Here is a 15,745-nt window from a genome sequence, read left to right on the forward strand (position 1 = left end):
TGTGCACAGGCTGCACAGACATGGGGCTCACTATAGCCTTGCTGGATATCACTTAGGAAATAAGAGTCCTGGCCTGCCAAGGACAGTTCCACGTATGGTATCTCACACAAGTGGAATAAGCTACTTATGAACATGTGCCTTTTCTTGCTGTTGCTTGCCCTATGGTTGTTTTTCATGAATTTAAAGTTTTGTTTTTTTTTTGTAGAGACAGTCTCACTTTATGGCCCTAGGTAGAGTGCCATGGCATCACACAGCTCACGGCAACCTCCAACTCCTGGGCTTAAGCGATTCTCTTGCCTCAGCCTCCCAAATAGCTGGGACTACAGGCACCCGCCACAACGCCCAGCTATTTTTTGGTAGCAGTTCGGCCGGGGCCGGGTTTGAACCCGCCACCCTCGGTATATGGGGCCAGCGCCTTACTGACTGAGCCACAGGTGCCGCCCGAATTTAAAGTTTTAAGGAAGCATTTCTCTGGTTAAATACTGAACATTTCAACTGAGGTTTTATTCATAACTAACCAAAAAGGGAGCTAACTCTCTTACTGTTTCTTATAGAAACCATCATAGCCTTTGCCTGGGAACCAAATGGGAGTAAATTTGCTGTGCTGCATGGAGAGGCCCCGCGGATATCCGTGTCTTTCTACCACGTCAAAAACAATGGGAAGATCGAGCTCATCAGTAAGTCATCTGACCCATCTCCCTTCTTTAACAAGCCGGCGTAGATAACAGGATGGGGTCATTGCCCAGCAGCAAATATAGGACTGACCTAGGAACCCCTCTGGTCAGTCCTGAATTCACATATAAGCAAGTCCTCTGTGGGCATGAGTGAAATATGTGAATGGCGATGAGGATGGCGAAAACTCTGTGAGGAAGTGCTTTACCTCACAAAGGGCTCTTGCTGCCTTGAGCTCCCATTGGGTCCTTAAGTTAGTGTTTCTAAGACTTCTATTCTCTACCCTTGGTTTTGAAATAGGAGGGTACAGGTGATTAGGTAACTGTGTGTGTGTGTGTAATGGCCCTCACTCAGGAGGTGTCCTGTATACCCTTGTATTGTGCCTGTTAGGTGAAAGCACACCAATCTTCCTCCCACCCACTTGAGTTTAATCGTCTATAACTGGGTGTATATTTGTTCGTCTGCTGGGTTCATATTAGTATTGAGTATATTGGTTACTTGCTTTTCTAAGTACTTTACCAAGTAGAATGTTCTTCAACTCCATCTTTTAATATAAAAGATGTAAACTCTCTTTTTTCTTTTTTTTTTTTTTGAGGCAGTCTCATTTTGCTGCCCTTGGTAGAGTGCCATGGCATCAAAATTCACAGCAACTTCTAACTCTTTGATTCAAGCAATCCTCTTGCCTCAGCCTCCTGAGTAGCTGGGACTACAGGCATGTGCCCCAACACCCATCTATTTCTGTATTTTTTTTTTTTTTTTAGAGACAGGGTCTCGCAGGTTGGTCTTGAACTCCTGAGCTCATGCAGTCCACCTGCGTCAGCCTCCCAGAGTGCTACGTTTACAGGCATGAGCACCTGGCCTCCATCTTTTTTTTTTTTTTTTTGTAGTTGAATAGTATTCCATAGTACACATATACCCCAGTTTATTAATCCATTCATGTGTAGATGGGCACTTGGGTTGATTCCACATCTTAGTGATTGTAAATTGAGCTACAGTAAGTATTGTAGTGCATATGTACTTATGATAAAATGGCTTTTTTTCTTCTGGGGGTAGATACCTAATAATGGGATTGGGGATCAAATGGAAGGAAGGTCTATTTTTAGTTCTTTGAGGATTCTCCATACTTCTTTACAAAGAAGTTGTATTAATTTGTAATTCCACCAATATCAGCCATTGTTTTGAGTGAAGTCTCTTTTCTCATGGTTGTAGCTGCTGTCTCTGGACTTGAGAGTCACATCTTTGTCGGCCTGCCCCCAGCCCTTGGTCTGTGTGCTGCAGAGCTATGGCATCAGGTTTTGCCCCATTCCAGGCACCCTCTTCCAGGAATGAGTAGGTGCTGAAACCCAACCACGTTCTGCCTTCCTGGAGGTGCTTGCTCTCATTCTCAGGGCCCTGTGGCCCTCACTTCTCACTGTAATACTTGCCTTCACTCCTTGCCCAGGCAGGTTCACTGAACACGTTCTCACTTTTTTGTCCTTATGTCCTGCCCACAGTAGGAACTCGGCAGATTCAGTGGGATTGAGTAAGCATCCATGTTACCCGTGTAGCGGCTATGAGGTAGTCTCAGGCTGTGCTTCTTGTGCTGCTGGTTTTTCATACAGAACTGGCCACATGGTGTCCTGCCAAATATAGCCTTGGTTTACCCAATATCCGAGGGATAATTCTGTAAAGAATTAAGTTTTCATTTTGTTAGAGCTCCGCAGTTTTTGTGGTAGAATCACTTAGCTGCGTATCACTAAATTGGTTGTATTATTTTTGTATTCGATACAAAAATATGGGCAGTTATAGACTATCAGAAGACTTTGCTCATGCCCTGTTATAAAATAGGCCATGAAACAGCAAATAAAAGTACCTGTGCCTTCTGAGTGTTTTGCATAGCATGCCTTTCCTGGGGTGAGTTCCTTGTGCACGCCAGAGTTATTCATCTGTGGCTGTAGGGACTTTGTGCTTATGTAGGTTTTAACTGGGGCAAGTCCAAGAAACCTGTCCCTGCCCAGGGAAAAGTCTGTCTTCTCACATCTTCCCTCTCCCAGTTTGCCCATTGATTATTCTTTGCAACTACCACAGCTGAGAAGAACGACCCCCCAGCTTAACTCTGTCCGGAATACAGGAAGTGCTCTGAGAGGAGCTGACTTTCAGCTCTCCTCTCTCCACTTCTCCCTCTTCTGCCCAGGGTCACTTCAGGATGTAAGGAATCAGAGTATTTAGAAAGATAATAAATGTAATTAAGTTCTTATGAACATATGACTTACAAAAACGTTTGTGTTGCTGGGAGAGTAGATGTCTTTTGGGGTCACACATCTCTTAACAGTCCTCTCCTTATGCTGCAGGAATGAATATTCACTATAAAGGGAATTCTTTGTCCAATTACCTTGTGAAATAAAAAAATGAATAAGCATCACAGTTGTAAAATATCCCTGCCTTTTTTTCTTTTTTATGTCTGGGTCTTAACTTACATGTACTTACTGATAGGTTTTCTGAAAAAAACCAGTTTCTAGAGTCCATTTTTTAGACCTGTCTGCAGGGGCCGCATGGACCCATTGCAGGGGCCTCTAGTTTTGGCTCCATCTTGACTTGTAGAGCTGTTTACAAAGACTCATCATGGACACTTACCTTTCTTCCAGGAATGTTTGATAAGCAGCAAGCAAACACCATCTTCTGGAGCCCTCAGGGACAGTTTGTTGTGCTGGCTGGTCTAAGGAGGTAGGTGTCTGCTGTCTGAGCCTATAAGAAGCTCTCTGCCTCCTACATTGGAGCCTGTGTCTCGTGCTCTGGGCTCTGAATGGTAAAATAGTGCTCTTCCTTAAAACACTGGTAATGAGGATTTTCCTGCACTGAAAGGGATGGTGTCATTATATGGGACAGTATCCTACCTTATAGTGTATCCATCATGCTCTCTAGACTTAGGCTAATACTAGGCAGGTTAGAGCAGTCACTTGCAAATGCTTTCATTAAGTGACCAAGTAGGCATGTGTCTGCATGTTATAATTGGTCTATTGTTAAACAAGTACCTTTCTAGCAATCTAGTTACCTTTATGTAAAGTCAATCCTATGTCTTGTAGCAGGAAAAATACTTAGACAGCTGCAAGACTGTCTTTACCTGTGTGGTGTAGTAATGACAAGAATTTAAAATGTAGCTTGCTTGCATGCTTTTTTTTTTTTTTTTTTTTTTTTTTTTTGAGACAGAGTCTCACTTTGTCACTCTTGGTAGAGTGCTGTGGCATCATAGCTTACAGCAACCTGAAACTCTTGGGCTCAAGCAATTCTCTTATTTCAGCCTCCCACATAGCTGGGACTACAGGCACCAGCCACAATGCCCAGCTGTTTTTAGAGACAGGATCTCACTCTAGCTCAGGCTGGTCCTGAACTTGTGAGCTCAGGCAATCTACTTGCCTTGGCCTCCTAGAGTGCTAGGATTACAGGCATGAGCCACTGCACCAGGCCAAAACTTAGCTTTCCCTTGCTCCCTGGCTCTGTTGCCATTCCAACAGAATGTATAGAAATCATGAAAAAACTTAGAGTATCTGCCTTGGAGTTAAAAGAATGTTTTTTTGTTGCTTACTTCCCCTTTTTCATTGTAGGCTTTTGACAATGTATTTTTGGTAGCTTATTTAGCTTCTATATACTTAGCCTCAGCATTTGCTGTAAAAAAGAACAGTAATAGCAGACACACATGATAGTCATTATGTGCACTTTATACATTGTAAGTCGACAAATCTTCACAATAGCCTTATTGAGATTGTTACTAGAATTATTTCTATGTTAACAATGAGGCAGAGGTTGGGTGACCCCTGAGACCACAAGGCCAGCTCCCCTAGGACCTCACAGCACAGTGCCTCTCAAGGGGAGGGATGTGGGGGGAGATGTGTGCATCTTTACAAAGACTGTTGTGTTTGTCTTTGCAGTATGAACGGTGCCTTAGCATTTGTTGATACTTCAGACTGCACAGTTATGAACATTGCAGAGCACTATATGGCCTCTGATGTCGAGTGGGATCCTACAGGACGTTACGTTGTCACCTCTGTGTCCTGGTGGAGCCATAAGGTACGGGAACATAGCCTTGGCTGCAGAATGAAACCAGGGAATGCTGGGCTTGCACCTCACTCTTGTGCTTGGAACCCAGGGAAGGCACACTGAACCTGGCTTTGACCCACCTCATCAGAAAAAGCTCAGTATTTGTGTTTTTAACTTCTAGAGTTTCAATGAAGGTTTATAACTGGAAAGTTAAGATCGCTGCTTTGTAGGAGTTAAGAGTTTGTTGAATACAAACCACATTCTGTACAGTATCTTCCAGTATTCCTCATACATACTCATTCCCTAAATGATGGTCTGGTTTGCTGAGGATGATTTTTTGTATTTATTAATTTTTTTTAATTGATGGAGATATTGGAGATAGCTGAAACCAGTTCATGTAAGCCTATGAAATAAAATTAGGGAAATTTTGTCTCGGCACTGTGGGTCTAGCCAGTCATCCTAGCACTTTGGGAGGCTAAGGCAGGAGGATCACTTGAGCCTGGGAATTTGAGGCTGTAGTGAGCTGCAATGATTCCACTGTACTCCAGTCTGAGCCACAGAACAAGATCCTGTCTCAACAGTAACAAAAAATTAGGGTAGTTCTGTTTAATGAGATAATGAACTTTTAGGAATACCAGTTTCCCAAATATCACTGCAAACACTGTCTTGAGTAGAAATCTTTACATTCAGATCAGGATATATTGACTGTGGCATATATCCAGATGTGTTCAGATGTTACTGCAGTGAAGCCTATCTTGGACACGTTTTAAGAAATCCTTTAAAACTATTCACCACTCTGGTTTGTTTGTTTGTTTGTTTTTTGAGATAGAGTCACTTTGTTGCTCTTGGTAGAGTGCTGTGGGGTCACAGCTCACAGCAACCTCAAACTCTTGGGCTTAAGTGATTTCTCTTTCCTCCGCCTCCCCAGTAGCTGGGACTACAGATGCATGCCACAATGCCCAGCTATTTTCAGAGACAGGGTCTTGCTCTGGCTCAGGCTGGTCCTGAACTTGTGAGCTCAGGCAGTCCACCCGCCTCGGCCTCCCAGAGTGCTAGGATTACAGGCATCAGCTACCATGCCCAGCTGACCACTCTGTTTTAAATACAAGCATTTTGCTCCCAAGCTGCTGGTTGCAAAAAGGAGATGTCAGAGTATAAATTAAAACACTGCTTCCTTCACTGGGAAAGTCTTGCTATGAAAAATCAGATGAAATGGGTGGCGCCTGTAGCTCAAGGCATGGGGCACCAGCCCCATGTACCAGGGGAGGTGGGTTCAAGCCCGGCCCCGGCCAAAACTGCAAATAAATAATAAAAAATAAAACACTAAAAAAAAAAAAATCAGCTGAACTAAACAGTGTGTTTAGTGATGTAGATAATTTATATTCTGGCACAAGTAACTTGTTATAGAGCAGTAGTAAACAGGCATGTACTTTGATGAGCACTGTTTTTTACTGCTGTATACACTGTACTCTGTCTTTTGTTTTCTGTCTTCCTCTTGCTGAGATGTAAGCTCAGTGATGGCAGGGATCTTTGTCTTGTTCACTAATGTATATCCAAAGTACTGAGAACACTGTTTGGCTAATGAAATAGGTGGTCACTTGCTAGGGTGGAGTGACTGGCTCAGTGTGACCCCTGCTGTCTTCCAGGTGGACAATGCTTATTGGCTGTGGACTTTTCAAGGGCGCCTTCTGCAGAAGAATAACAAGGACCGCTTTTGCCAGCTACTGTGGCGACCTCGGCCCCCAACACTCCTGAGCCAGGAACAGATCAAGGTCTGGCATCTTCACTGGGTTCAGGGGATGTGGAAGCAATTGTAACATTTAAGAAAAATAGTTATTTTTTTCTTTTATTATTAGGGTAGTAATGAGTAGGGAATAGAAATGACATTTATGGGGGAGATGCAAGAACAATGAGAACTAAATGGAAAAGAATAGGTGTGGGACAGTAAACTTAAAATTTCAAGTGGTTTAAGGAAGTTTTGTTTGACCTGGAGGGGCAGATAAAAAGATGCCAGGGATTGTTAGAAACTCCTGGTGGGATTAGAAGAGACTTGTCTGGGATTTACATAATTATAGTGAAATAGGCTGATGATATTAGGTCAAAGCTAAGAGGAGAGTTAAATCCCAAGAAATCGAGTCCGTCTCAGGGAAATGGAACTTAGGGAAGACAGCATGTTTGAGCACTCCTGGGGAGCTGTATTCTATTAATCACTGAGGATGTCATTTTATGTTGGTGACTTTGAAGATTGCTTTTGTGGTTCTTGCTTTGAATGTTAAATCCTGAATGACTGGTCTTTGTTTCAGCAAATTAAAAAGGATCTGAAAAAGTACTCTAAGATCTTTGAACAGAAGGATCGTTTGAGCCAATCCAAAGCCTCAAAGGTAAGCTTTGTTCCCAGAACCTAGAAAAGTGCTAAAGGCAGCTATATTCCCTGTTCTGACAAAGGAAGACCAGCATTTGGGCTGGTCGAGAAAAGGCATGCTGTATGTGCAGGGAAAAGGCTGGGGAGTTGCTTCTGCCCTGAAGATGCTGACTTATTCCATTGGAAGCCAGGACAAACCAGCAGCAGGGGCTGTGGGCTATACAGGAACCGACTAGAGCCCTATTGGCAGTGACTTTCTAGGTGCAGAGGTTGAAGGGGCAATATCAGGAAGGAAAATGAGAACTAGGGAGTTATTCTGCCATTTCTGGCTGAGAGTAGTTGTCTAAATGACATCATTCTGATACCATTGATTTAGGTGTAGGTCACTTGTGGTAAAATGTTTTCACTCTGGTTAAATAAAAACTTGATGGTGAGTTAAGTGTTAGCTCTGTAACTTTACCCCCAACTTTATACTTAGGAATTGGTGGAGAGAAGGCGAACCATGATGGAAGATTTCCGAAAATACCGAAAAATGGCCCAAGAACTCTATATGGAGCAGAAAAATGAGCGTCTGGAATTAAGAGGAGGTAACAACCAAGAACTGAGTGGTCCCCTCCACCCACAGGCCCTTTTATAGTAGAGAGCCTTGCTGCTCCCTGCTCAACAATGTGGGTAATCCCATTCTTTGTCCCTGCAGGGGTGGACACAGATGAGCTAGATAGCAACGTGGATGATTGGGAAGAAGAGACTATTGAATTCTTCGTCACTGAAGAGATCATTCCTCTTGGGAACCAGGAGTGATCTGGAGCACTGTGGTAAGCCTCCCCCCTCCACACACACACACACAGGGGCTGCCAACTCTTCTTGGCTCTTTAAGTGCTGCTTTTGTTACCCCATAAATTAGAAAATACCTTGTTTAAGGTATGAATGAAGATCCAACTTCAGGTATTCAGAGCTAATAAAGTCTTACATGAAATGTGAAGGGCTAAATGCATTCCCAGCCTCGGGCATGAGCAGAGCATGTCCTCCTAACATACAGGACATGACACCTTTTAGGCAGCATTGGGTTATAGGTGAGCCATGGCCAGGGCAGGTCACTGTGGTTGTGGGAAGGGGAAGGAAGCGGGTACCTGGCTGTCTATAGATGTCTTCACTGGCAGGTAGCCCCGTGGGTCCACCAGAGAGGATTGTTGGCATGAGCAGCCAGGACTTTTGAGAACTAGGCAGTTTCTGGTCTATTCGGAGAGAAGGGCTTTGAGTGTCGGGTGAAGTGTGGCAAGAGAGCACAGCAGCCTGTGAAGACTCGGGGCTGCCTCAGTAACAGAGGCTGTGCCTTTCCAGCCTCTTTAGGATGGTGTCATTTACGGTTGCCACACCTGCTCATCCAGGGCAAGAAACCAGTGGTGATTGTTCGTACCATGTTTCGCTCATTAAGTCAGGACAAAGAGTAAACGGTGGTTCCTTTGTTGCAGTGTCACAGTTCCTATTGTGCTGGAACCAAGGTCATCCTCTTACAGAAAGCCTACACAACTCCTGAATTTTACCTGTGCTTTCTCTTGCTCTGGACTGTGAATGCACCCGGGATTCTTCCATCGCAACACATTTTTGTGCCTTTAAACCCCTGGTGTCCACAGTGGGGGAAGTTTCAAGGCACTGCTTTCACTTTTTTCTCGTTTGGGGTTTTTTTAATCAGTACCACCAGTGTTTGCTACTTATACTCTTATGCAGTGCAACCAGCAGGTACATTTTTGCTCCTGCGGTCAGTGGTATTTCCAAGGTGTTCCATCCACAGTTGAGTGGTGTTTCCATTCAAGAACTCTTGGCTGTCCTGTTCATGGGCCAGTGCTGGGTGTGTCCTGGAGACTAGCAGGAAAGCAGTACCTTGCTGTGTCCCACTGTGCTCAGACGGTGCTGCAGCACCTCCTACCCCCACTATTCAGGTTGTGGTAGGTTCTCTTAACAGGTTGAATGTGGAAATAAAAGCAAACCTATATGAAAAGCTGTCTTTCTCTTCTCTTTGAATGTAGATGGTGATCTTGATTTGGTACCTGTCTCCCATCCCTTCCTTGCCATTCCAGGGCTCCCCAGACACCATCACATTCAGTCAACACATGCACACAGCTTAGTGGGGAGGACAGAGAGCAGTCGCCACCTCTGCTCAGCTGTGCATTACAGCCAGTCCAGAACATTATGCCTTTTTTTTTCTTTGAAAAAATGCTTGCCATATTACCTGATGAGAACCCTTTAGACTTTTCCTTAGAGTGAGACAAATTGGAATATTTTTATTAAGAATTGTAGGGTTAGCCATTATTACTTGGTTCTGTTTGAATATTTAACTTCCTTTTTTCCTCTTGAGAAGGGAGCAAACAAACTGATATGATTTCAGTTTTTTTCTGTCTGTAGTATCCAGCTACCCTCAGTGCCTTGTGAGCTGCGGTCTCATCTACCTCTCTCTTTTGCTCTCTCTTTTGCTCATGGAACCTGAAGCTGAGTTTAAAAGCAGAGAAGTACAGGCGCCACACTCAGTTCACAGCCAGGGGCACTCACAGACCTACAGCAGCATTTGAGATGGGAGGAGAAACTGTAGTTATGGGGAGAGGACAAAGGCAAGATGCAGGCCCTAGAGAAGCTGGATTGGCTGCTGTTGAGAGTAATTATTGGCCTGGGAATTCCATATTGACCAATCTGGAGTCTTGAGGTTCTCAGAGGCTTGCCCTCACAAAAGCCTCTGGTTGTCTCAGATTCCCTAGGTGTGGGGAAGGCACTTTGTGCTTTTCATATGAGCCTTACCTTTTTCTGATCTATGATCTTTCTAAAATTCTGATTGTCACAGTCCTACCATTAGGCTTATCCCGTGCGCATCAGCGTTCACTTTAATAGCAAGTCTTATTGACTCATGTTCTTTAAAATAGTGTGCCAAGAAACATTTTTCTAATTTCATGGATGTAAGAAAAAGCCACACAGCTCTATTATATTAACAGCTGCTTAACTGAACTTTCACAAAGTTAACTTTTCTGCTGTGAGCTAGGTTAAGCCTCGGCACTCTAGCCTGGAGCAACAGAGTGAGACTCTGTCTCAAAAATTAACTTTTCGTTGTTTTAAACTTACTAGCTGTAATCATTTCACATAATTTGTAAATAAAGAATTTCGGAAAGAGTAATCATTTCGCATAATTTGTAAATAAAGAATTTCGGAAACACTCGTGTTTGCTTTAATCTCCCCTATGTGGAACTGGATTTCCCAGGGCTGGCCTTTTGATGAGGGTGGTCCTGAGTGTTGGCATCCTGCTACTCACAGGCTGTTGGAGTGGGGTGGGCTGGGGTGGGCTCTGCTGCAGCCCTTGTTTCAGTGGCATCTCCAGAAGGCTGAGGCAGTATTGTGGAGTGTTGGTGCCCACAGACCCCTAATGCCCAGCAAGTCCCTTGTCAGTTGTGGGGAGCCTTGTAGTCCCTCTGGGGGGAGTGGGGGAGGGTGTTCCCTTGCCTTGCCCCACCCTTCCTGGAGCCCAGCATGGATCCTAGCATTGAGAACAAGGCACAGTCTTGGACAAGCAGACAGGAGAGTTCATAGTGCCAAACCTCTTGCCTGGCAGGAGTGGCCCTTGGGGCCCTTTCATATCTATTATAATCATAAATATGGACTTGTCAGATTTGAGCGTCATAGATCCAGGCTTTGTGTGATTTCTTTCAAAGTGCAGGGGCGATTTTGTTTTCAGCATCAGTGCTGGCTCTTATCAGGGTCACAGCTGTACACTGGTTGGCTGCACAACCTTGGCAGGTGTGGTATCCCTGGGCTGTGTGAGTTCACAGTGCACTTACTTCCCCAGGGGTTGCAGTGGAAAAGTTGAGTACAGCATTTAACCAGTAAATAGGCCTGGTAGTTAAGCAGAGCCAGGCCTTGCGTACAGCATGGACTGATGGCATGGGAAAAGGGACAAATCAGTCACAGTTACATTCTAATAATCAGAAATGGTCATATTGAGGTTGCTTTAAAATGTCAAGTTTTGGGAAAAGGCATTTGGAGCTGAAGTGATTGTGTGAAGCTTTAGCTGTTGGCATCTGTCTTTTTTGTGGAAAACCTCCAAAGCCACCCTGGCCTGCTCTGTGAGGGTCCCCTAGTGTAGGTGACTGCTCCTGGGCTTGAGGTGCAGGAGGGACCCCATCCTGCAAGGAGGAGGTGTAGCTCCTCCATTTGCCATCCAGTGCAGGTCTCCCTGGGCTCCCCTGAAGGCCAGGTGAGGTTGGTAGAAGGCCCAGGTTGCCATGGAATTAGGTGAGTGTATGTGCTGTGTGCCTAGCACTGTCCCCATGCACATGATCAGGAGGGCTGCCTAATGCCTGGGGCCCAAGGCTCCCTGGAGACGTAGCTGATGTCACCTGGGCGGGGTGAAGCTGAGCATTGAACAGTCTCTGCTAGGATAGCAAGCACCTGTCCCCCTGCTGTCCCATGGCCTCCCACAAGGCTGCTGGTCCCTCCCCAGCTCGGGGCAGCCCAACTTCGAGGGAGATGGAGCCCAAGGACCAGCAGCTCATGGTGAGCACCCTCCTTGCAACCCCAGCTGCTGTGCCTGATGCTGCTGCTTCTCTGCCCTTGGCACCCCCTAGGCTTAGCTCTGTTGCCCTGTTTGGTGCCAAGGCATCTCTCTGTCCCCCACTTCCCTCCCCAGGGCCTAGCTGGCTCCTGTCCCATGGGGCTGTGAGCCTCATGTTCCTTGGCCCATACCAGGCAGAGTTCAGACCCATTTAATAGTTGGGTGAGCTGAGGCCAAAGACTTGCCCCAAGCCTTAGCAGGTCAGGGAGAGACCCAGTCATAATGGCCCTAAGGGAGAGCTGCAGCCACATTCTTCAGAGGAAGAGACATCGATTGCAGAGAGGGCACGGACAGGCCAAGCCCATGGATTTCCCCTTGAGGGACAGTTTCTTAGAAAACCAGAAGAAATTTCCCTCAGCCGCTTTGTGACCTTGGGCACCTTGCTCTGCCTCTCTGCACCTGTGCCTCCCCATCTGCTCAGGGAGGCAGCCACGTCCCCCTCTCACAGGGTCACTGCCAGACAGGAGCAACAGTGGAAGACCCAGGCTGGAGGGGGGCATGGACTGCACTGCACTGCTGCCCTTGGAGCAGAAAGACACTGGTGGGGGGCAAAGGGAGGAAGGAAGGTTCAGGCTGGGGGCCTGTGTTGGAGGAAGAAGAGGAGCAACCTCAGAGGACCCCTGGGAACACAGCTGCTCAAGTGACCTCTCCACAGGTAGCACTTCGGATCCGCCCGCTCAGTGATGCAGAGCTTGAGGAAGGAGCCACCATCATTGCCCACAAAGTGAGGGCTCAGGTGAGGCTGTGGGCATAGTTGGCACACCCAGGACAGAGGCAGAGCTTGCCCCTCAGTGCAGGATCCCCTGTATTACTCTGACTCACTCAGCAAGTGTCAACATCCAGGGCCAGGCTCCATGCCAGGGACCTGCCCCACGGAGCTCGCTTCTGAGTCAGGGCTGGGGGCAGAAGGCTGTCAGGGGATTTCAGGACTACCAGGGAAGATAAAGCAGAGCCCAGAAGGTGGGAGAGGCAGGGACAGCAGGTTCGGTCCAAGCAGGAGTGCGTGGGGGAGGAGGGAGATGGTTTAGCACTGGGACCCCTAGATGCATGATGGGGGTAGGTGAGATAGGAGACTCACATGCTGCCAGGCTGCCAGGCTCAGAAGCTGAGCTACTGACACAATTTAGCGACTTTTGTCCCCTTGGTTATCACTTGCAAGGATAAATGCCCAATTTGGGGTAAAATTAGATTTCGTCAAGTGGCTGGGGTTTCCCCATTCACCATTGGACACGCAACTTCCATGAGGAATGAAGTGAGGCTCCCAAGAGCACTTGAGCACTCAAGGGCAGAGGACCCAGGATGCTAGCAGGAGGTTCCTGGTTGGAGCTGCCTGGGGTGGCAGCTCAGCAATGACCCTGGCAGGAGCACATAATAGATGCAATGTCTGAGGTGTGCAAACATCTGAGGGAAGCTGGCAAAGATGTGGGGGGAGTCAGTGCTGAGTTCACAGAGAAAGGAGCAAATGTGATAAGACAGTTGGAAAAAGGAAGACAAAAAGTTTGCAGGAAATAAGATACCTTTGTTGCAGAGAGAATTTATGTCTTGCTGTGAAAGGTCAGGATGTGATCTAAGTAGACTAGTGATAGCACTCCGCTCTGGGTGCTGGGCCTGGGAGCTAAATCCTTGCCTTGCACAGGGGCCTATGGGCAGTTCAGGAAAGTGGAACCCAAGTGCGGGGCAGAGCATGTGGCTTCAGTGAGCTTTGCAGACATCTCCATGCTTTCAACAACACATCTGTGTCACTGGCAATAATGGAAGCCACAGGGGAGAACCTTTTAAAAATAAACTTAAAGGCAGATAATAGTAATTTGCTGGAATTGATAAGGACTCTTCAAAATGCTGTGCACAGTGCCCAAAATCTTGGGCCCTCTGTCCGTTGTGGGGGCTGACTGGCCTCCACCAGTGGGTTCCTGATAATGTGTGATCCACGTGTGGATCAGATGCCACCAGGTCTTACCTTCTGGTGTCTGCCTGGCCACACTCCTGAGAACACTTGTTACCTTGGTAAGTGATCAGCTGATCCCAGTGTGGGCATTACAGACAGTGTTGCTGAGGTCTAGTCTTCAGGAATCACTTTGGAGCTTGGTCCTCAGGCTTTTGGTAGCAGGAGAAGCATCAAGAATAGGAACCAGCTGCCTGGCAGCCAAGGCTGCCCAACAACTCCTAAAGTTCAAGATGCCTTTTCTCTTTAGAGTGAGGATTCCCCCCAGTTCCCTAGCTTTGGGGATTGAGTGACCGTAGGGAAACAGGACATTTCTGCGTTTCATGAGGGGAGGGCTTGGGTTGGGAATTGAATCCTGAAACAAGTGCAGGAAACGGACATCATGGGAACAGAAATTGTCTCAGCAGGTTGGAAACTTAGACCTATTGACACCACAGCCCTTTTGAAATCTCGAGGAATGAGGGAATTGTAAACATGCTCAGCAGAGGAGAGCATTCAAACCATGTGGCTATGTGGATGTGTCTGATCTTCTAACCATATTTTCATGTGGTATCCCTCTGGCCGCACGGGAAGGAACATCTCAGGGCTGTTCCAAGGCCCACCCAGGTCTTGGCTTCCAAAGGCCACATTGCTGTGTGCTACACGGAAGACACAGATCATGTTTTTAAAAAATCGAGGTGAAGGGCGGCGCCTGTGGCTCAGTCGGTAAGGCGCCGGCCCCATATACCGAGGGTGGCGGGTTCAAACCTGGCCCCGGCCGAACTGCAACCAAAAAATAGCCGGGCGTTGTGGCGGGCACCTGTAGTCCCAGCTACTCGGGAGGCTGAATCAAGAGAATCGCTTAAGCCCAGGAGTTGGAGGTTGCTGTGAGCTGTGTGATGCCATGGCACTCTACCCGAGGGCCATAAAGTGACGCTCTGTCTCTACGAAAAAAAAAATCGAGGTGAAATTCACACCATGGAATTCACCATTTTAAAGTGAACAGTTCAATGGCATTGAGTCCATTCACAAGGCTATGCAATCACCACCTCATTGCAAAACCTTCTCATCACCCCAAAAGGAGACTTCACATCCATGAGCAGTTTCCCTCTCTCTTCATCACTTGGCAACCACCAGTCCACCATCTGCCTCTCTGGGTTTGCCTGTTCTGGACATTTTGTGTGCATGGAATTGTATACTGCATGGCCTTTTGCATCTGGCTTCTTTCACTGAGCACCATGTTTTCGAGGTTTGTCCATGTTGTAGCATGTTCATATTTTAACTCTTTATTTTGAAGTAACCTCAGAGTAGTCAGAAAGTTGCAAAACCCTACAAAGAACTCCCATGTTTACTGTGCCAAGATTTCCTAAGTGTTAAGCTGTCACCATATTCGCTTTCTCCTTCCCCATCCCCGTAAACGCCTCCTGTTTGTAAACTCCTTTTTTCTGGACTATCTGAAGTAAGTTGTGGATATGGTGCCTCCCACACCCACACATTTTATCATGCATTTCCTAAAAATAAGAACATTCTAACTCATGACCTCAGTATAGTAATCAAAGTCAGCAAATTCATATTGATCCAAGATTATCTAATCTACAGATGTAGCCAAATTTCGCTGATTTTTCTTAAGAATATTCTTTGTAACAAAAGAGAAGAAAAAAATTTTTTTGTCCACGATTCAACACAGCTGCGGTGTTTTGCATACCCAGAACTCAGCTCTGGGCACGTTGTTGTATTTACCCCTCCAGCCGCCTCTGCAATGGGTTCATTATTACCCCAGGTTTATAGATAAGAAAACTGAGGCCCAGAGAGTTGAAGTGACTTGCCCAAGGCCTCCTTGCTTGGTGAACCCTGAAGCCAGGATGCCGGGCTATGGAGCCTCTTTCTTACTCCCACCCTGGGCTGCCTATCTGGTTCCTCTGCAGCATATCTTGACCTGGCTTTGCAGTGGGGACTGCACGGAAGGGGCAGTACACACCCTTTTGTCCTTTTGTCCTCTCTGTCTTTGGAAGGAGAGAAGTAGGAAGGAGACCCTGAGCAGGGTGGCCAGGCGGCCAGCTTCGTGTTGCATGTTTACAGAGGCGCTTCCCATCCCTCCCCCTGTGGCTTCTTCCAGGAGCAACACTGTTTCTACTGCAGTGCCCTGGGCAGTTGCTGACTCTGAGCAGTTGCTACACCAGGTGTG

The 15,745-nt window shown here is 46.6% G+C and overlaps 2 protein-coding genes across 2 annotated transcripts in view; both read left to right on the forward strand.

Moving 5' to 3' along the window:
- The window catches only part of EIF3B (eukaryotic translation initiation factor 3 subunit B), a 31,479-nt gene extending 21,238 nt beyond the window's left edge, over positions 1-10,241 (forward strand). The window contains exons 12-19 of the mRNA XM_053554965.1: positions 555-677; positions 3,297-3,375; positions 4,578-4,716; positions 6,333-6,458; positions 6,990-7,067; positions 7,527-7,635; positions 7,746-7,863; positions 8,521-10,241. Of these exons, the coding sequence (XP_053410940.1) occupies positions 555-677; positions 3,297-3,375; positions 4,578-4,716; positions 6,333-6,458; positions 6,990-7,067; positions 7,527-7,635; positions 7,746-7,849 (758 nt within the window). The 3' untranslated portion in view covers positions 7,850-7,863; positions 8,521-10,241. The remainder of the gene's footprint in view (positions 1-554; positions 678-3,296; positions 3,376-4,577; positions 4,717-6,332; positions 6,459-6,989; positions 7,068-7,526; positions 7,636-7,745; positions 7,864-8,520) is intronic.
- A 1,253-nt stretch (positions 10,242-11,494) lies between these two features.
- LOC128561971 (kinesin-like protein KIF19) overlaps positions 11,495-15,745 on the forward strand; it is a 45,691-nt gene continuing 41,440 nt past the window's right edge. Inside the window, exons 1-2 of the mRNA XM_053556614.1 lie at positions 11,495-11,581; positions 12,295-12,375. Coding sequence (XP_053412589.1) covers positions 11,495-11,581; positions 12,295-12,375 — 168 coding nt within the window. The remainder of the gene's footprint in view (positions 11,582-12,294; positions 12,376-15,745) is intronic.

This window comes from Nycticebus coucang, chromosome 12, assembly GCF_027406575.1.
Source record: "Nycticebus coucang isolate mNycCou1 chromosome 12, mNycCou1.pri, whole genome shotgun sequence".
In the NCBI taxonomy this organism is placed as follows: Eukaryota; Metazoa; Chordata; class Mammalia; order Primates; family Lorisidae; genus Nycticebus; species Nycticebus coucang.